Raw genomic sequence first — 22,166 nt, forward strand, 5'->3', positions numbered from 1 at the left:
TAACGGCTTAAGATCCATACCTGTGTGCCAGGCACTGCTGTAAGCACTGTATGAATGTTATCTTCATGACAACCTTGTCAAGCAGGAATCCTCATTCTTTCCTTTTGTGAATGAGGAAACAAAGACACAGACTGTGAAATAACTTGACCCAGGTCCCACTGCTTGTGAGTGGTAGAGCTAGGATTTGAACCAGGCCTTCTGGGTCTAGAGTCTGTTCTCTCAGTCACCGTGATACCTATTGCCAAACTGACCTTCCAAAAGGTACTACGCATTTCTCTTTCTTAACCAGGGACCCTCTGTGTGCTACAAAATGAAATACTGCACTCTCTACCTCCAAGTAGACAAAGATAAAATGTTTATTTACCACATTGCCTGGTTCATAGAGGGTAGTCAATAAATGTGGATACTAACAAAGTTCTAGCAGCAGTAATTTTTTATTGGCAATGATGAGTTCAATATTTTATGATCCTATTGCTTTTCAGACAACATTTTGATGATTTAAAAGCATTTCATGATTTATTTATTTTTTTTATTTTTTTTTTAACGTTTATTTATTTTTGGGACAGAGAGAGACAGAGCATGAACAGGGGAGGGGCAGAGAGAGAGGGAGACACAGAATCGGAAGCAGGCTCCAGGCTCTGAGCCATCAGCCCAGAGCCCGACGCGGGGCTCGAACTCACGGACCGCGAGATCGTGACCTGAGCTGAAGTCGGATGCTTAACCGACTGAGCCACCCAGGCGCCCCAAGTGTTTCATGATTTAAAAGTGTTTTTCAAATGGACAAAAATAGTATCTTAAGCTTTGTTAATATTTCTTTGATTGCCAGCAAGGTTGAACACTTGTTGACAAGTTTGTAAGACACGGAAACAGTGACTCTGACTTTGTGTTTCTATGACATCTGTTCCCACAGTTACTGGGGCAGTGAGCTGTAAAGGGAATGCATGGATTCATGAGCCTGACTTCCAGCTTACTGGCTGTGAGAGCCAAAGGGGATGGACCAGGCAGAGGCCGGATGGCTGGATGCAATCTGGATGCTTGTGCAGCTGTCGCTTCTCTATAAGGAGCAACTGTGAATGTGGCTCCAGGAGTCTCCTTCATGAAATGAAGCACATGACGACAATTGGAAGGGGGGAGGAGTAAATGTTGCTAATGATGAATGGATACAGTGATGGCCCCATGGAAAAAACCTGTGGACGTGTGGGGATGAGTTGGTGCTGATGAGTTGGTGCCATTAGCGATGGATTTCAGGAAACCACTAATTGGTGTGGGTCTCCCGGAGAGGACCGTGTCTGAGTCAGATCTGCTTTGTGGAATGTGAATCCTGAGGAAGTCCATGTCCTCAGGCTCAATAGCGGCAGATACTCCATAATGCTGGCTCCTTCTGGTGGTGATGGCAGAAAGCTTAGGTTGGTGTACCATGATGTTTTTTTGTCCTTTTCCATGAATACTGAGCTAGTGTGGCATTAAGAGTGGAATTTATAAGCAGGCTCTCTGGTTGCAAATCCCGGTTGTATTCCTTATTACCTATGCAAAAGTGGGCAAGTACTTAATCTGTTTCTTGCTTTACCTTTGGGGACAATAATAACAGTACCTCCCACATGAAACTTTTATGAGGATTAAATGACTTACAAATCTATTTCACTTAACATGTGATACACATTTTCCAGTTCTGAAATTATGGTGTGTTTTACAATTGATGACATTTTATAATTATTGGTAGCATTTTCTTCTTTCTTACTGGTACATAAATACCAATGAATCTTAGAACCAATGGGTGTCTTTTTTTTTTTTAATGTTTATTTATTTTTGAGACAGAGAGAGACAGAGCATGAACGGGGGAGGGTCAGAGAGAGGGAGACACAGAATCTGAAACAGGCTCCAGGCTCTGAGCTGTCAGCACAGAGCCCGACGCGGGGCTCGAACTCACAGACCGTGAGATCATGACCTGAGCCGAAGTCGGCCGCTTAGCCGACTGAGCTACCCAGGCGCCCCAATGGGTGTCTTGTATTTGAGGAAATATGTATTAGAAAAGCATTAAACATGGCTTGGTAATAGGAAATGCTACATAAGTGTTATCATTTATTTGGTTTTATAATCACAACCAGATCCTAAAGATCCCACTAAACCCATGAGGATATTTTTTACTGCAAGCTCGTTATCCTTGTACTCTGGGAGATCTTAGAAGTAAAACAAAAATCTAGATAAGTCAGAATATCAATTCGTAGGGAGTCATGTGATCTTTTGGTCCTTTGTGGCTTCAGGGATGTATTATGTGACTTTTAAGGCTACCTTTTCTTGTTATACTCCTCTCTTGACCTCCCAGGTCATACCCTCTACTTTCCTTTAATGACCATGTAGATAACCATGTGGACCATAGCTGGTTGTATCTCCATGTGGATAATCCATTTCAAATCCTGGCTTCACTCCCTTCCAGTGGTATTCTTTTCCACTTCAGTCAGCTATACTCTATATCCTCGACCTTATTTTTATCCAGGAGAGCTTTAATTTTGAAATTGAATGATAACCTCTCCATTTCTGTCCATCGCTTCTTTCATTCCAGTTTTCCCCTCAGTTCTCCAAAAACACAGATGCCTTCTCTTCCCCAGGGGCTTGACTCCAAACATCTTTATTTGTTTCCATCAGCCTTTCCTGTCTTTACTTCCTTCTTAGGGCATTGAGATTCTGTCTCTTCAGTCACATTCTTGGTGACGTCCTTGATTTCTTTATCACTTTTTGTAGCACCCAGCTGATAAAACCCCAGCCCTGGAGAGATTCAGATATTTGTTTCTTCCTACCACAATCTGGGCTCCAGAAGCTGTTGGGGAAAATAATACAACTGACCGTCCAGGCTCTGCTACTGTGACCGTGGTCTTTGATTGCAAACAGGACCTCCATGCTGTCTCCTAGCTCTGATCCATGTTCCTGGTCTGTGCCCTTCTGTTCGCAGCAGGTGCTGCAGCAAATACTTGCCACCTCCTCCAAAACTTCTAGTTCTTTCCCTCTCCCTTTGCTGTGAACGTTTGACCTCATTTCAAAGCCATAAAACGCCTTCAAAGTATGGTAGAGAACATAATAGAGGTAGTCAGGAAACCTGTCTTCTGCTGAATAGCCATGTGACTCCCCACCCTGCCCCCCAGTCTTAAATGTGTTTTCACCTGCTGATGGAAATGCTCCGTGCTATATAGCAAATGAGTCATTTTATTTGAATATTAGATTCTTGCCATGTACTTGGAGGGATGGAGGACTGAGATTCTTCCTCGGAGATTCTGTGACTTTATGATTTAAGTTTGTCTCTTAAAACTAGCTTTCCTTTGCAGAAAAAAAGATTACTTCTGACAGTGTTATTTCTTTAGGTGAAACATGAACATTCTCACTTGTCATAAAAACCAGGAAGCCGTGTGTTCCCTTTTGTGATGGCCAATTTATGCTTTTTCTCTATTATTTTTGAATTTGTGAAAATTTCTTCGTGTGGTTTGACCTATCATTCCAGCAGTAAGGAAGAGGAAAAACTCAAGGAGTGTCTGCTTCCTGTAATAATCAATCGAGACTTGGCCTTGAATCTCAGACTCAGGTTTCGGGGAAGAAAGATGTGTTTCCTAATCAGGTGCTGCTCTGAAGAGTGGGTTGGGGCGTGTTGGCCTTGCAGCCCTGAGAACTCTGCTGCCAGACTGAGTTAAGCATTGCTATGAAATGAGCTGATACCTTCTTATGCTGCCCAGATGGTGCATTTCTAAATGATAATCTGGCAGGTTACACTGGGATTTACCAGTTAAGGGGGATTGTGTAAAAGATCTTGCCTTTTTTACGTCTATTTTTTCCCATCTGCCATCCCTTCTATGTGTTCCCAACATTCGCACATTGTTTCTGGATGCTAGAATTTCAGGGGAACTGCAGTACAGCAAGGAAGAACCTAGTTCCTATGTAGTAGCTCTTGGCTCAGTACAGAATTAGCTTTTGTGGCCTCATTAGCTTGGAGGAGAGCTTGGAGTTAGCAGCCAATGGAAGAAGATGCTTTTTACAGTCGAGATCGATGTGGCACTTTCTAGCCTTGCCAGACATCATTGTTTGGGGATAAACTCACAAATGCCGTGGTTGTCCACCTTGGCTGTATATCAGAATCGCTTGGAGTGCTGTTAATCCCAGTGCCCAACATGCATCTCATACCAATTAAAACTGTCTCTGGGCTGGGAACTGTGCACAAGTAGTTTTTAAACCGCCTACATATGAGGTGATTCTATTACATAGCCAAGGCTGACAACCACTGAATAAGGCTTTATGGGGAAATTAAACTGGTTGGCTGATGGACAATTTTGGCATTCCCAAATGAGCTGGTTGTATCTCCAGTTTATCTTTGCCTGTTTTTACTTCAGTAACCATGTAGCAAGATCAGCGGTGGTCAGCTGTGCATGACTAATTTTCCAAAGTGTGTAATAACCCATGAGTAGTGACTGTATTTTGCCTGTGAATCCCTGTAAGCTTCTCTTCATATGCTCCCGTCAATGGTATTCTGAAGTCTCCACAAGAAGGGAAAGTGGGTGATGGATGTATTTGTGTGTATGTGTCTTGTCTCTATTTTAGTATGTTAGTGTTTGCTCTATTTACTTTGAAAACTCAGTAATTGACTTCCTCATAACTTTGGTGAGAAATTATGTCAAAAGATATGAGATGTCTGGAACCAGCGTTTCCGGCTGGTGAGAAGACTGGCATGACACTTTCCATTTGTGTACATACATGGTCTCCCAACTTCTATAAATTCCCGGCCCTTTGAATACAGTTCCCACTACAAACGCTTCGAGATCCTAAAGTAGGATTGCCAGATTAAAATATGGGATACCCAGTTAAATGTGAACTTCAGATAAACAATGGATAATTACTTCATATAAATAAGAGTTAAATATTACATGAGCCAGACTAAAAGATTATCTCTCATTTATCTGAAGTTCACAGTTAACCAAGTAGCCTGCGCTTTTATTTTCCAAATCGGGCAACTGTATGGAGGTGTGGGCTGGATGGAGGGCCAGAGCATTACCCAGTTTTTCTGGGCTGGGCCTCCTTGATGTGACCTTGCCTCTTACCACACTCCTTCAGAGAAGCTGCCGCTCAGCTTTCCAACCCAGACTCTTAATTTGCTGTCTTCCTCTGTGTCTCATAGGTTTTCCCACCCCTGGCATTAGGACTGAGAGATGGAGGCTTGAAAAGAGCCACAAAAAAATCAATGATTAAATTCTGAATGGTAGGAGCAATGTGAGTGAAGACCTTAAACCTCCAGGCAGTAAAAGCCGTGTGGCAGGTGTAGTATGTTGCATTGGAGTACTTTTCCACCATTTAGGACTTGCAAGTGTCCCATCTCCCTTAGAAACCTGGGCAGGAGGCCTGGCCTCCTGGGTACTTGTCTGGCCTGGTTTACTAGAAAATTCCACTCTCAATCAAGCTGAAGCTGGCTAGCTTTCACCTGCCTCTCCAGAGACTGACCTTCACCTCTGTCTCCTGAGGTTCGTTTTGTTGGCCTGAAATAAAGGGCTCTGTCAGTTGAGGCAAGGCACAAGGTAAAGAGCCTGGAACTTCTCGTAAAGTTTTCCATCAAGACAACTAATGCTTACACGTGCCACATGAAGAGAGGTGGGGTGGGGGGGGGGGGTGGGGGCAAGGAGCCTGTGTGTATTTTTCCTCTGGCTAGTACTTTGTATATTCATTCTGTTTGAGGTGGGCAATTTTTCTCACTGACTATAAAGCTCAACCTAATCTTACGTGCACAAAGTCTATCTGTGAAGTTTTGGAGGTGTTTATGATCATTTATACAAGAAATCCTGAATCACTTGAAACTAATACAAAAATAGCAAAAAGTATGTATTTGTCTACCATCTATATCTAAACATTTTGCCAAAATCAGACTTTGAAAAGACAATGTTGAGGCCCCTCTCATGATCCTCCTTAGTCCAGTTTCTCTGTTTGTCTCCCCAGAGATAGCCACTTTCCCAGAATTTGTGTGGGAGTCACCACACTGCAGAACTACAGTAGGTGCCATTCACAATCAGCATGTCTGTGTGTTCCTAGGCAAGGTGTAGCATGGGTTTTCTAAACCTGGACAAACGCTGTCAGTGTAGGGGCGCCTGAGCGGATCAGTCAGTTAAGTGACTCTTAATTTCCATTCAGGTCATGATCTCATAGTTCCTGGGTTCGAGCCCTGTTGTCCAGCTCTGTGCTAACAGCATGGAGCCTGCTTACAATTCCCTCCCTCCCTCTCTCAAAATAAATAAACTGAAAAAAACGGTATCAATGTATAAATTTTGACAATTATATTATTGTAAATAATACCAGTTTTGTTTCTTTTTTCCTAATTCTGCATCTCCTATCTCCCTGCCTTGTCCAAGACCTCTAGCATAATGTACGAAAATAACGGTGACAGTGGGCATTCTTAATCTTGCTTCCTGAAGTTGCACCATTACATTTGAAGTTTGCTGAGAGTTCTTGAGAGATACCATGAATTTGATTCCCTTCTATTCTAAATCGACAGTTTTTTTTTTCTTTCTAAAATCAAGAGTGAGTGTTGAGCTTCATTATTGTATTTTTCTGTGTCATCCATATCGTGTAGAGATTTTGAGATACGGTTTTTCTCCTTTGGTATATTGAGGTAGATGTCATTGATAAATTTTCAGATGACATATAATTCTTGTGTTCATTGAATAAAGTCTGCATTGTTGCATGGTTTATTTTCACAAATCACTGAATTAGCTTTGCTAATTTTTTTTTTTTTTTTTTTTGGTGCATCCTTTTTGGGTTTTTTTTTTGTTTTTGTTTTTGAGACAGAGACAGAGCATGAACAGGGGAGGGGCAGAGAGAGAGGGAGACACAGAATCCCAAGCAGGTTCCAGGCTCTGAGCTGTCAGCATAGAGCCTGACATGGGGCTCAAACTCACAAACTGCGAGATCATGACCTGAGCTGAAGTCAGACGCTCAACCTATTGAGCCACCCAGGCGCCCCCATCCTTTTTGTTTTTAATTGCATTATAGAACGAGAACATGGTCTGTATGATGGTATTACTTTGAAATTTTTAAAAAGATTTTTGAAAATATACGTGCCTGCAAAGGATGCATATTGTTGATTTGTTGGGTTCTGGGATATATTAATCAAGGTCGTTAATTGTATCAGTTACTGTTTTTATCTGCTTGATTTATCAATTTATGATAGAGGGATATTACTTATCTCTTATTTTACTTGTCAGTCTTTGCTTTAAATATTTTGGAGGGAACATGTTAGTTCATTTAAGTTCATGATGATACCCACCACCTAACTTAAGAAATAAAACTCTGTAAGTACATTTGGAGCTTTCTTTATGCTCTTTACCACCCCCCCTTAGGTGAAATTGTTTATTAATCCCATGCACTTCTTTATACTTGGGTATAAAATCCCAAACAATATATAAAATGGTTATGTGTTTTAAAAGTCAGGGGCGCCTGGGTGGCTCAGTTGGTTAAACGTCCGACTTCGGCGCAGGTCATGATCTCGCAGTTCATGAGTTCGAGCCCCACACCAGTCTCTGTGCTGACAGCTCAGAGCCTGGAGTCTGCTTCGAATTCTGTGTCTCCCTCTCTCTCTGCCCCTCCTCCTTTTGTACTCTGTCTCTATGTCTCTCTCAAAAATAAACATTAAAAAAAATTTTTTTAAGTATAAATGGCATCTTACTCTGTGTATTTTTCGGTGACTTTTTCTCTCAGAATTATTTGTTAGATGAATCTGTGTCAGTATGTATAGCTCCTTATTCTTTCACTTTGATGTTGGCATAGTATCACTTTGAATATAGCATTCAGTATTTGCTTGTCTGCACTGCTGATAGAAATTTAAGTTTAGGGGCACCTGCGTGGCTCTTTCAGTTGAGCATCTGACTTTGGCTCAGGTCATGATCTCATGGTTCATGAGTTCAAGCCCCACATCAGGCTCTGTGCTGACAGCTTAGAGCCTGGAGCCTACTTCAGATTCTGTGTCTCCCTTTCTCTGCCCCTCCCACTTGTGTGCGCATGCTCTCTCTCTCTCTCTTAAAAATAAATGTTAAGAAAAACATTTTTTAAATTTAAATTTATTCCCATTTTTCATAGTTAGAAACAATGTTTTTGTATATGTTCTTTTTAACATTTGTGTTCATATGTCAATGTTTCACTAGGGATAAACCTTAGGTAGAATTTTTGGTTTTATTTATGTATACCTTTAAATTTAATATTGACAAAATGATCTATTTAAAGCAACTGTAACAATTAATACTCTCATCAACAGCGTGTGGAATTCTCATTCTTCTTTCTTACCAGCAGTTAGTATTAGCAGACTTTTTTTTTTTAATGGTTCTGAATCTGATGGGTGTGCCATAGTACCCCACTGTAGTTTTAATTTGTACTGTCTTGAAGACAAGTGAGTTTGGCCTTTTATATGTTTGTTAGTTATTTGGAGCTCCTCTTCCATGAATGTACTGTCTATTTGCTTATTTTTTATGACTTCTCTTCTTATTTCTTTCTGGTACTTGGATGTTAGTCTTTTGTCAGTCATATGATTTGCGCATGTCTTTTCTCTGTGTACAGTTGACCACTTTCTAGTGACTTCTTTCAACATCCATCATTTTTGGTAACAAAATGTTTTTAATGTTTTTTTATTTTTGAGAGAGAGACAAAGAGTGTGAGTGGGGAGAAGCAGAGAGAGAGGGAGACACAGAATCTGAAGCAGGCTCCAGGCTCTGAGCTGTCAGCACAGAGCCCGACGCAGGGCTTGAACTAACAGCGAGATCATGACCTGAGCTGAAGTCGGATGCCCAACTGACTGAGCTACCTAGGTGCCCCTACCATTTTGGTAATTTTGATGAAACTGAAGTTTTAAAAAATGTTTTGTTCTTTAAAACATTTTTCTGGGGGTGCCTGGGTGGCTCGGTCAGTTTAGCATGGACTTAAGCTCAGGTCATGGTCTTGTGGTTGGTGGGTTCAAGCCCTGCATCGGGCTCGATGCTGACAGCTCAGAGCCTGGAGCCTGCTTCAGATTCTGTTTCCCTCTCTTTCTCTGCTCCTGCCCTGCTCACACTTTGTCTCTCTTTCAAAAATAAGTAAACATTAAAAAAAATAAAATTTTCTGAACCCCAATTTTCCTTTATGCTTTTCTCTTAGGCTTTTCACATTTAGATTTTTAATCCATTGGAACTGACTCTTGTGTATGGTTTGAAGTATGAATACTTACTACATTTGGTTTTAGAAATAATGTATCCTTTCCCCATAAGTTTCATTGTACCCTCCAATCACACATTCAGTTTCCATATGTAAGTGGCTCTATTTAGAGACTTTATGTCCTATTTATATGGTCTATTTTGTTGTTTTTGTACAAAGTTCCTTAATTATGGCTTTTTTATTATCCTTTTCTTGTTTTATGCTGCTGTTTTAGTTATTCAGTGTTATCTTTTATTCACAAATTATTTCTTTGTGCCAGTTTATCCAGTTTTTAAACATATAATTTCAGTGAGTATACCACACACATACATATGTAAATACTTATAATATACACACTTAAAATACACATGCACACATATATGCACACATATATATGTAAATACTTATAAATTCTTTAGTTACCTATTACTTCTTATATAATTTTTCATAGTGTGCTGGTACTATCATCGTTTACAATGGTTGTTTATCTTGGTGAGGATTCTAAACATGGCAAAAATATTTTGAACATGTTTAATACTTAAAATTTGTGTTGTGTGATTTCATGTTTCCATACTTGATTTTGTTGCTCGTGTTGACATTTAGCTTTCTTCACATGTACCAGAGCTTTGTTTTGAAGGCTCCTGGTCTATAGGTTGCTTTAAAAGGAAAAAAAGAAGAAAGAAAAGTCCTCTCTCCCCCTTTACACTTGTCTATTTTGCATTTGTCTCACCTGGTCTTTGCAAGGCCTCCAGACCAGAAGCTGGTCTTACGGTGGTGTTTTGGGGTTCCCAGTCTAAAGTGGATGAGAGGAGATGGATGCCTGTTGCAGATCTGTTTGCTGGGGACAGGGGTCAGCAGGGTTTGCGTCTGCTCTTAATCCCTGTCGGTATTCTCTAGTTCAGACCCGCAGACAGCAGATGATAGCAACTCCTTCTGTCTTCTCTTTACCTACCATCTGGGAACCTCTCTCCCCTTTTTCTAAGCTGCAAGGCTGGCTGGCTCTGCTTTCCTTCCATCCCCCATTCCTCTGCAGAAACCTAACTCCAGGCCATCCTGCCTGCCTCTGGAACTGGGGCACAGCAGGCCCAGAGCTTCAGGCCCAAAGCACCACTTGGCTGTTCTGCTCCACTTCTGTTTCTCCAAGATGTTACTCTGTTTTGGTTCTCGCCTGTGACTTCTAACTCTTGTTTTATATTATAGATGTCATTGTTATGCAGGTTTCCGAGGGATTAAAATATATGAACCCTGTAACAACTGGAAGTCTGTTGGGTCACTTAGCTTTTTGGAAACGTAGTTGGAAATAACACTTATTTGTTCCAATTTTTCTCATGTAGGTATGTCACACGAGCCCATCTTTCGTAGTAAAGAAAAGCATTTATTTCACATCTCTGGTCCACCCTCCTCCCTCCCTACCTGCCCACCTCTATGGAACCTTTCAGATGTTACTATGCCCCTGGTAGCCAAGTGTCAAGTTTAAATATGAAGTATGGTGACTGCCACCTACTGGCAGTCATCAGGTACTTTCAGCTGTGGCCTAAATTTTATTCTGACAAGTATGTGCTTCTGTAGATTTGTTTCTTGGCTTTCAACAGAACATAGATACAAAGGGAAATACAAGTCTTAGGGAACTTATGTTCCTGGAGTTCTAAACTGCTTAGCATCTCCCCTTTAGCAGAATGGAAAATAAAGGTAACAGAAGATCAAGTGAAAAGGCAAGTTATCCAAGCACTTGGAGCCAGAATTTGATTTAGTAGATATTGTCCCCATGGTGAGCTGTTACCTTGGGCATCTGGGTAAATTCAGTTCACAGAGTAGCCGTGAATTTGCTGACCTTTGTACCTATTTTATACCATCACCTCAGGGCATAACAGCTCAATTGTGGAGTATTAAAGAATATACATACCTTGATTGCTCCCTACCTCATTTTCCTCTTCCCTGACCCCCTTTCTGTCTCAATTGGTTAGTGAGACTCTGCCCCAGTCTCTACAACAGTATGAGTCTCCACATAGTAAATTTGGCTGGAAAATTAGCATATTTATCAGCTATTACTGCCATAATGCTGTATAACAAATCGTGCTAAACTCTAGTAGTTTTTAGTAACAACTTTAGTAATGTATTCGCATAGATGTAAAGATCATCTGTGGTTCATATGAGCCTGAGCAGAAAATGGAGGTGCAAGTGGATGAATATTTGATGAGTGGTGTTCCAACCTTTGATGCCTACATGTAAAATAAATGAATGAAATCAATCCTTTAAAAGAACAAAAGCTCCCTGTGTTAATACTTAAGTGTAAGTGGAAAGCAAGCTTCTAAGACATTTCAGAGAGGTGCACCTGGATGTGCACTGTTCATTTTCTTGTACCCACTGCCTAGTTCAGTGCCTGGCTTGTGGAGATACTGAAGCGCACGAACTAAGCTACCAGGCTTAGTGAGAAGCTGGTGGGCTTGGAGAGTTGGGTTATTTTTCCCATCTTTTCATACTGCCGTTTTTATGTATTTGCGGGAGAAAATCCTAAATGCTCTTAACCAAGGAGAGCTATTGAAAGTTACAATTCCCAAACTCATGAGATTTCTCCCAGCTATTGTCCAATCATGTATTTTTCTGATAATGGAAACTAGTCCTCTCCTTTTTATACATATATAGAACAATATAATAGCTAGATTCATTGACTATTGGGATAATTTCTACATGGCCTCATCCTTTTTGAAGAGGTAGGATGGATGTCTATCCAAAATTTGATTCAGATCCATTCAAGACGGATGATTCTACACATACGTACACCATGCACAAAAGAGGGCATGAAAAACTTTATTGACTAAAATAATGAGACTTCTGGGGGAGAGCAAGGCAGGCCTCTGAAGTTGGCTGGAAAATGCCTTGAGAGAGGAAAAGAAGGAGACTGGCTTGGGGTTTCACAGTGTTTAAGGGGATAGGGTTGGGCTGAGGATCCCCACTTGTGGGCAGTGGTTTGTGTGGTTCTAATTTACTTAGTGTCAAAGAGTTTGTATTTAGACTGTCCAGATGTGGGGAAGAGGGGAATAGGGAGAGTTAGTATCAGCAGTCCAACATCAAAAAATATAGTTGGGCTCCTTATTATATACTTACGCTGTGATTGTTCAAAGCCCACTGATAAAGAAGTGTTGTGTTGACATTTCAGGTGATGTACCTGCTGGCAGCTGTTGACTTTGATTATACCCAACTTTTGCTCTGGACTTAACTGACTTTGAATCTTCCTCTGTTGTTTTTTATGGATACCAAGGCAGCTATCCCTTTCCCCAACGGCATAATTACTAAATGGTTTATAGGTACCTGGAGAGGAAACAAATCTAGAGGACCTACTGTGTACCAAGACGAGGCAGTACACTTTGCCCTCATAAGCACATTAAATATGAGAGCTCAAATTTGATTTTATTCTTAAATATTCATGTAAATGGTCTGTGCTTTTGCCATCTATGACCAGCACCAGTTAGAGATGGTTGGGCAGAGTTTCCCCATTTGTTTGTGGATAACTTTGAATGTGTATTCATCTGTCAGTAATTACTATGTTTTCCCAAATGACATCCTTGATGTACCAGCTCCATGATTTGGAGCGTACATTTATACCATTCTTACTATTTTAAAAATTTAAACTTTTTTGTGTTGTGTGGGGCTTTTAGCGTGAGTAAAAGTAACTTTAACTTCAAAAGCAGTAGTTCTCAAACTTTAGAATGCATCCCGATCACTTAGGAGCCTTATTAAAACATCCTCTGCATTTCTTACTGAGTCTGGGTTGGTCCTGAGAATTAACCTTTCTAAGAAATTCCGGGTGATGTTTAGTTCCAGGGACTAAATTTTGATCAACCTAATCTTATATCGGTAATATTCATGAAATCATGGGTTTTATGTGCTAGATTGATTTTTTTTCTAACATATGTTAAAATATTCAACTGTTAAAGTCTAGCTGTCTATTACCAAAAGAAATGACCTCACTGGTATGCATGTAAAGCTTTGAAAACACTGACTAAATATTCTCCAAGTATAATTCTGAGGAAGAATCCTTTGCCTTTAAGATTGAAGGTGTGTGCTTAAACTTGCGTGTAGCAATGTGACGCAGTGGGTAAAGCCACTGAAAGGCAAAGGCAGTGTAAATTAGAATCCGTGAACAGGAAGAGAGTCATGGTTCTCACCCATGAGGGAGATCAGGAATTCTCTAATTCCCCAACTCTGTCCATAACCCAGTTCTTCCAGTGTGCGTGCGTGTGTGTGTGTGTGTGTGTGTGTGTGTGTGTTTGTGTGTGTGTAGGTAGGAAGGGCCTTGGATACACATGACAGAATATAAATGAAAACCAGATATAATCATAAACTGACAACTGCAGTTCTGGAAGTCCCCATAGAGAAAATAGATGAATCATAATCACATCACTTGATGGGACTAGCCATTGTAACTCACACTGTTCATGTTAACCCCAGGCTTTTCAAACCTGCCTGGGATTAATAATATCTCAGGCCCCTTTTAAAGATTTATCGAGTTTACTAGTGATTCTTCTGATCAGATGAAGCCAGCAACCTTTAATTTAATTACCTAGGAACTTTGAGTTTTGGTTACTCTTGAAGCTTACCCAACCATTAAAACAACAGCAGCAAACAAACAACAAACTGTGCAGGGTAAATGTCACAGGCTCTTTGGGACTGAATGAACTTGTTGGCACTTAACTAGTGTGCATTTTGGGAAAAGGTCAACCTTTGTACCTCAGTTTCTGCAAAACGGGTCTTGATATGGCAGAATCTGCCTTGTAAGTGTGATATGAAGGTGAAATACATGAATCTGTGTAGAGTGCTTGGAACAGTTCCTAAGAAATAGCATTCTGTTACCTGTATCCGTATATAATTAAGAGAAAGAAACTCATCGGTATGAACGGTAGCGCTGGTCACTAATGCCTCCCCTGTTAGCGAGATCATCTTTAGTTCTGTTATTGGTCAAATGGAAGGCGCAGCATTCTAATGATACCTGGCAGAAAGGCTGTTTTGTTGTGAGCTGATAAAAAAAAAAAAAAAAAAAGGTTTGTGCTGCAAAAGGGATCCATACTAATTAAGTATGGATCTAGACTAGAAAGTATTTATTTTTATGGAAGGAAATTTTTTAATGTTTATTTTATTTTTGAGAGAGAGAGCGAGAGAGAGAGCGAGCATATAAGCAGGAGGGGCAAAGAGAGGGGGAGACACAGAATCCAAAGCAGGTTCCAGGCTCTGAGCTGTCAGCACAGAGCCCAATGTGGGGCTCGAAATCACGAACCGTGATATCATGACCTGAGCTAAACCAACTAAGCCACCCAGGCTCCCCTATGGAGGGAAGTTCTTATATATTTTTCCCCAAATGTTGAGTCCTGCCGGTTAGGATCCTTTTGCCTATTTCTGTCTTTTCATATAATGTATTATTTTCTTAAAAAATTTTTTTTAAAGAATGCATTACATGTATTACTCAAAAGCTTCTTTTTTTAGGCTAGATTAATTGAATTTTTGTTAATTTCCTTTGGGGCTAATGTAGCTTCAAAGTGGTCTGCTTTTTTCAAGCCCTGATACTCAAAATCTTAATTTCTCCTTTTCACACACTATTCCCAGAGCTATAGAATAAAGGTGAAATTCTCTTTTTAACAAAAACATCCTTAAGTCTTGATTTGAGACCTCTGCCCCACCATCCTTACCTGCAAGAGACGGGAGCTCTACTCTTGTATTTGTAAACTCAAAAAATGTGGAGGGAGGGGTCTGCCACTAACAAGACATATTTGAAAACCACCAACCTAGCTTAGACTCATTGTTCTGTAACCTTTATATTCTCTTAGCATTCTCTTGTGAACCCTTGACTCAAGCCTTCCACCAGTGAAGACGTTAACTTCTTCCTTCTGTATCTCGCCCAGAGATCCTATTTTAGCATCCTTGTCAGTGATGGGGAGGTGTTCTTTTGCCATTTGTAACACTGGGACCATTGGCAAAAATATTTATAGAAGGATGAATCATGGTTTACTGGGTGTTAGCTTTGCAATGGTCTCCTTCATCCATCTGTAAATTAGTCACAACTATATCTGTCACACCCTTACAGGTACAATTTACACAAAATGAATCATTTCAAAATATATTCTGTGTAGTTTCTATTTAGAATGTAGATGTTATTTCCAAGGGGCATTGGTTTTGCAAGAAGGTTGGTTTAGCTAAAATTACTTTGCGTGCTTTGTAGAGGCTTGGGATTGATTTTATTGTTATTGTTATTATTATTCTTATTCTTATTCTTTTTTTCTTACATTGTAATGTTAAGTGTACATAAAAAAATGATACAAAAAACATAGGGGTTAAAGAATAATTTTCCATTGAACACTCATGTGATGCCACCTTGCTCATTCATACCCCCACTCAGTTCCTCTTTTCCGGGATCCCACCATTATCCTGACTTGTGTTACTATTATTTGTTTTCCTTTTATAGTTTTTTTCATTTATGCGTAGCCAGGATAAGGATTGTTGGGTAGGAAGGTATGAGTAGCTTCAATTTTATTAGAAAATGCCAACTATTTTTTGTAATGATCATACCATTGTGCACTCCTTCAAATTGTGTGAACATTCCGTTGTTCCACACCTCCACCAACACTCAGTTTTGTCAGACTTTGACTATTCCTGATTACTAATGAAAATGAGCACTTTATAATATATAGTTACTTGTCTGTTGTCTTTATAGAGTGCCTATTGACCTTTTTTGTCCAGTTTTCATTTTCTATAGTTGTGTAGGATACACGCACCCACACACCCCCACGCTCCCCACACACTATATCTTTGATTATTTGTTTCAAGTGTCTTTTCCCTCCCTTTTTGCTGTATTTTGATGAAAAGAAGTTCTTAATTTTAATGTAGTCCATCTTATCAGTTTTCTTTCCTTTATATTTAATGCTTTTTGAATCTTAACATTTTTCCTAACCTAATTATAAAACTATTATGCTATATTGTCTCATTAAACATTTGTAATTTTTCTTTTTACAATTTAGCTTTTAATCAACTTAAAATAGGTCATTACCTAGTATAAAGTTGGGATCCAGTTTTTGGTTTTCCATATGTCTATCCATGTTTCCCAACCAATAATTATTAAAAACAAAAACCAAAAAACAAAAAACTCTTAGTGTAAACAAAGATCTTCCATGATATTTCTGTCCTATCAAGTGACCATGAATTCATGGTGTCTTTTTGGGCCCTTTATTCTACTTTAATTATGTTGTGATAATTTAAAATATTTCCTATTAGATTGTAAGGCAAGCTGTCTTTATATTTTCAAGTTTCTTGGCTCTTACTGCCTTTTTGCACATCTGTGTTTCAATATAAATTTTAGAATTAACTCCTTAAGTTAAAAACCCAAAACCCCTAGAAATGTTTAACAGGATTGTACTGAATCAACATCTTTACAATATTGAGTCTTATCAAAAACATGGCTTGCTCACTCTGTATTTCTTGGTAATACATTTCAACATGGTGTTTCTATTTTCTCATGAGGCCTTACATATTAGGTTTTTCTAAGTACTTGGTATTTTTAGGGGTACTGTGAATGTTTTCTTTTTGAAACTGTTGATGGTATCAGGATTTTTGTATGCTGATTTTATATCCAGCAACTTTACTAAACTCCTATATTAATTCCAATATGTTATCTGCAGGCAACCATTCAGATTTTTCTAAATACATGATCATAGTAAATAATAGTTTTATTTTTTCCTTTTTATATATAAACGTGTGTGCATGCGCATGCGTGTGTGTATGCATATTTTCTTTTTTCTTGTCCTGAATCTGCTAATACCCTTAGGAAAATAACAAATAGAAATAATAGTAACAGAGGCACCTGGGTGGCTCAGTTAAGCATCCAATTCTTGATTTTAGCTCAGGTCATGATCTCACAGTTCATGAATTCAAACCTGGCAGCACAGAACCTGCATGAGATTCTCTGTCTCCCTCTGTCTCTGCCTCTCTCTTGCTCTCAAAAATAAATAAACAAATAAACTTAAAAAAAAACACAATAGTAGTAATAGGTGTTCTTGTGTTATGCTGAATCTCCTAGGGAAAACATTTAAAAGTAAAATATTTGATACAGATTTTTTTTAATTAACATAGAATTAACTTTTTCTTTTTGGTGCATAGTTCCATGAGTTTTAACTTAGGCACAGATTCATGTAACCACCATGATAGTCAGGATAGAGAAAAGTTAAATCACCCCCTGAATTCCTTTGTGTGCTGCCCCTTTGTAGTCAAATACCACCCCCCTCCCCCATCTCTACCCTGTGGCCACTGCTGCTGTGATCTGTTTTTATCCCTATAGCTTTGTCTTTTCCAGAATGTCATATAAATGGAATTAAACAATAATAAGCCTTCTGGGGCTTTGTCACTCTGTACAATGTCTTTGAGATTGATTTATGTTGATGTATATATCAATAGTAATTCCTTATTACTGCTGAGTAGTATTCCACTCTATAGATAAACCATAATTTGTTTATCCATTCATCCTTGAATTATGTATGTTTTTTAGCTCTGCAACTTACTCATCTTTCTTGAACAAGAAAGCTGCTTAACTTCTCTGTGCATCAATTTCTTCATCATTTATGGGGATAACATACCTACATCATAAGGTTATTGGGGGGAGAAAAAATGAGTCCATATGTATGAAGTTCTTAGATGATGCCTGATACATAGTGAGCACTCAATAAATGGAATCCATTATTATGGTTTTTATATTGGTTCCATATGGTTTATATGGTTATTATATTGTCTCCAATATTAGTAAAGATTTTGAGGTAGAAGAAAACTGGACAAGTTCAAGGAATAGCAAGAAACCCAGGGTGCCTGGCAAAGACAGGGGGAGGTATATAGAGGCCAGGTCATGAAGGGCATTATGGGCTACAGTAAGGAGTTGGAATTTCACTCTAAGCCCATTGGAAAGCCTGCGATGAGACATGGTCTGGTTCATGCCTTTACTAGATCATTCAGGCTGCTGTGAGGAGAATGGGGTAAGGTGGTGGTAGTGAGGGCAGGCAACCTTTTTCAGGGTATTGCAGAGGTCCAGGGGAAAGATTGTGGTGGATACTGGTAGCTGGTGAGTGTGGGGATGGCACAAAGTGGTTTGATTCAAGGGATGGCTTTGATGTAAAATTCCCAGAACTTGCTGATGGAGTCACAGCTCAGTGTAACACATATCACATAAGAGCATTGGGGTGGCCATTTATAGTAACAGCAACACTCCTCTCCTGTTGTGGCTTTACCAGAGATTTCTCTCATCCATTTTTGAATTCACACCTAAGTTTTCATGCCTGATTTCTGAAATCCACTTGAAGAAAAGAAAAGTCCACTGCTTTTTTTTTTCCATATATTTTTAATGACTTCTGACTGCTTCTTTAGTACTTACACTCACAACTCCAAAGACATTGTTAAGAAAACAACTTATCCCATGAAAATATTTCCTCATAGCATTTGCTTTGTGGTCCTCTACAGTCTGTATAACTCTGTGACCCCACATTCGTAGTCATTCTCCTGGAAATAAAGCTGTCCGAGCTGCTTCATGTTTAGCCAACGGGATGGTAGTTTTAGTCGTTGGCTGGAGTTCTGTGTACACTTGGGATTTCTTGTTGGAATAAACACTATTAGACTCAGGCTAAAATTGGACCAGAAATTTATTTTTGTCTTCCTTTCAACCTCAACTCACCCTGAGTTGAGAAAATTTGGGTTTTCTCATCCAAATGACAAATGGTCATGACTTTCCAAAGTGATCTAAAGATTAAAATCAGCCCTGGGTGCTTGCTTAGCCTAGCATTGAAATGGAGATTTTTTTTAAACAGTTAAAAATAGAGTTCTCTGATCTCACATAGAAAGTTTTATTTCCTGTGTGTCTGCTCTTAACACGTCTGTATTTGTTCTCTGTACTGCCTTAGCTTCCAACTCCTCCTTAAAGACAAGCACCTAATCCAGTCTTTATCTGGAACATGCCTCATGTTTGTTTTTTTTTTAACCCTATCCTTTCTGCTTCATTTGGGGCTTCTCGTAATTCAAGGTTTGCCACATGGAAGGAAATTTCCTTTCTCTCCTGAGCTACTTGTCTTATCTTGCCCCAATTTTCAACATCTCTCATCAGGTTAATGTCAAACTGTGGCATTTATTTACTCAGTTTACTTGCAGGAGGGACTCTGGAGTCTTGGAGATGCTCACTTGAATTTTGTGCATAATTGTGTGCTTCTTTGTAATTGGCTTCTTTTGTGATCTTACAGAATACCAAGCTGCTATTTTACACTTGAAGAGGGAACACAAAGAAGAAATTGAAAACCTACAGGTATATCTCTTTGATTCTACTGAACTGGTTATGTGAGACTGATACTTAGTTTTCTCGTGTACTGAAGTAAATATTCCCCTTTTTGTTGCCTTATTTACCTAGACAGCATCTACAGCTGGCACCTGACAATGGGCACTGCGTTTATCCTGGGGAGGGAAGACTTGAACTCCATTTTTAATATAATTGAATTCCCATTTTTAAGAAATGCCACAAGTGTGTTTGATTGGGAAAAATGTTATACTTGGAGAAAATATTGGTTGTATTTGTAAAACAAGAAACAAGATAGAGTATTTGGACTTATACTGTTCATAAGAGGTCTTTAAAAACATATTTTTTCCTAGGCACACTCAAGACTCTTGTTTGGCTTACTCCCATTCATGTATTTGTATCCGTCCATCTCAGGACATCCCTGCAATACGATGTCATGCAGATCAAGGCACTTAGGGAAGTGACCCTAGTAGGAGACAGGGTGTGTTGAGTCATCCATTTTCTATCCCCAAGGAGGGCTTGGAAAGTGCTGACTTGATCCTACTTTGTGGAGCCCAGAAAGACTGAGGGATTTACTTCCTCCCACTATGTAATTGTCATTTCCTTATGTTTGGTCCTTGCTTGCGGTGCCTATAACAGGAAGTGGTAGAGTTTTAATCAAATAACTAAATATTGAATCAGGCACTGATTCTAGTTTACTGATGGCTGGGTTGACCCATACCTTAGAGAACAATAGCAAAATTTAAATAAAACTTGGTGTTTATTCAGTGCTCATTACTCGCTAATTTAATGAATTTGTGGATCAAATATTCTTCTTTCCAATAAGTGATAATGTGCTTTTTAAAATAACTGAGGCTGTGTTTTGGATTATATGTAAAGCCATTGCAAACAGCAAAAAAAACATTATTAAATAGGTCAGATGGTGTATAAAGTCAGCTCGTTTTAAGTAGTTTGGAAGAGGAAATGAATCCATTTCACAAAGAAAGAAACAAACAAACAAAAAAATGGAAAAGTACCTCTGTCTCCTAGGGGGAAATGGAGGCCCTTAGCTCCTTTGTTGCAAAGTGCTCTACAGAGACCTCTCTTTCTTCTTCTTTGTTCTGGTGTGCAAAAGATTCTCAGCTGTCTCAGAAGAAGTGAAATGGGGATTAATTTAAGAAACAGATTGCTAAAGAGGGTAGGCACAGAAGTGACTATGTGAGCAGAAGTTTTGTGAAACAGCTCAGTTTTAAGTTAACACTGGCTTCCCCAGGTTGTAGGGCTTTGATAGCTAAATAATATTTACAGTAACAGCAGGCTCTTACTGTTTTTGAGTTCCTACTTTGTGCTAGGCATTGTTCTAAGTATATTACATGTATTATCTTGTGTTATTTCCACAAAAGTCCTATGATTTACATCTCAAACTAAGACAAGTTTGGAGGGATGCCTGAGTGGCTCAGTCTGCTGAGCATCCAACTCTTGGTTTTGGTTCGGGTCATGATCTCACAGCTTCCTGGGTTCAAGCCCCACATTGGGCTCTGTGCTGGCAGCATGGAAATTCTCTCTCTCTCTCTCCCCCCCCCCTCCCTCCCCCCCCTCTCTCTCCCTCTCCCCCTCTCCCTCTCCCCCACTCATGCTGTCTCTGTCTGTCTCTCTCTGTCAGAATAAATAAATTTAAAAAAATAAATAGTTGGACAAGCAAAAGAGAAGAGTAAATGGAAGGGGAAAAGTATATTGGGATCATGTTTTCCAGTTAAAATAAAGGTTAAATCAGGATATGATCGACAACAGTAAAATTTTAAAAAATGTTCCTAATTATGCCTTAAGTTTTCTTTATCCATGAAAGGATTATCTGTTCTTTGCTTGGTATCAGTAAACTTAAATTCTTTTGTCCAGTATTTGTGATTCATACAAAATTGCTGAAACCCTGTGGCCATGGCACACAACTGCCCTCGGGGGGGGGGGGGGGGGGGGGGGGGGGGGGGCAGGGGCAGTGTCCCCGATCTATACACTTACCTGTGGTTTGGAACTATTCCATCCATCATAGACTGACAACCTTCAATAGGAAACTGACAACTCTTATCCCTGATCTGACCTAGAGAAGTGTTTGGGGGCAAACACAGCATTTTAAAGATTGAATTAGGAATGCACATTTTAAAATATGGAGGGGTTTCCAGCTGTTTCTTAAAAAAAACTAGAAAATCTGGCAGCAGCAGCTTACTTTTTTTCTTGCATGACTTAAACAGGCTGCAGTCGAATAAGCAGGTGCCTACTTCAACTGTGATACATGTTCTCCAGTTTGCCACTGTCCCCACCCTGGGCCATTTCATCTGCCTGTCCCCTCATCACTTTAACCCCCCCCCATTCTCTGGGAGCTGAAATCACTAGATTGGCAGCAACACCACATAGAACAGATGCGGTTGATAAAAGAGACCATAACCCAGCCTGGCTATGCTTGTGTGTGCTCACCGAACACCATCTCTACTTGCTTTGTTCCACAAAGAAATAGTCACACCTGTTGTCATAGGACTAGTAGAAGATAGTGGGTGACCGAGCTGTTACTTTGATGTTCATTTCCTTATATGTCATTTCCATCCACAGCCCGCATTGTCCGTTAGGTTTCCTTTCTCCATTTACTGGTCATGGAGAAGTCACAGGTGTTTCAGGACTTCTTCAGCATGCCTTTCTAGAATAAGAAGGATTT

The 22,166-nt window shown here is 39.6% G+C and overlaps 1 protein-coding gene across 3 annotated transcripts in view; it reads left to right on the forward strand.

Annotated features, from left to right (window-relative positions):
• The window catches only part of FMN1 (formin 1), a 427,872-nt gene that overhangs the window by 163,925 nt on the left and 241,781 nt on the right, over positions 1–22,166 (forward strand). For all 3 annotated transcript variants that reach the window (XM_049611644.1, XM_049611645.1, XM_049611646.1), the window contains one exon: positions 19,434–19,495. In XM_049611644.1, coding sequence (XP_049467601.1) covers positions 19,434–19,495 — 62 coding nt within the window. The remainder of the gene's footprint in view (positions 1–19,433; positions 19,496–22,166) is intronic.

Source organism: Panthera uncia (genome assembly GCF_023721935.1).
Source record: "Panthera uncia isolate 11264 chromosome B3 unlocalized genomic scaffold, Puncia_PCG_1.0 HiC_scaffold_1, whole genome shotgun sequence".
Classification (NCBI taxonomy): Eukaryota; Metazoa; Chordata; class Mammalia; order Carnivora; family Felidae; genus Panthera; species Panthera uncia.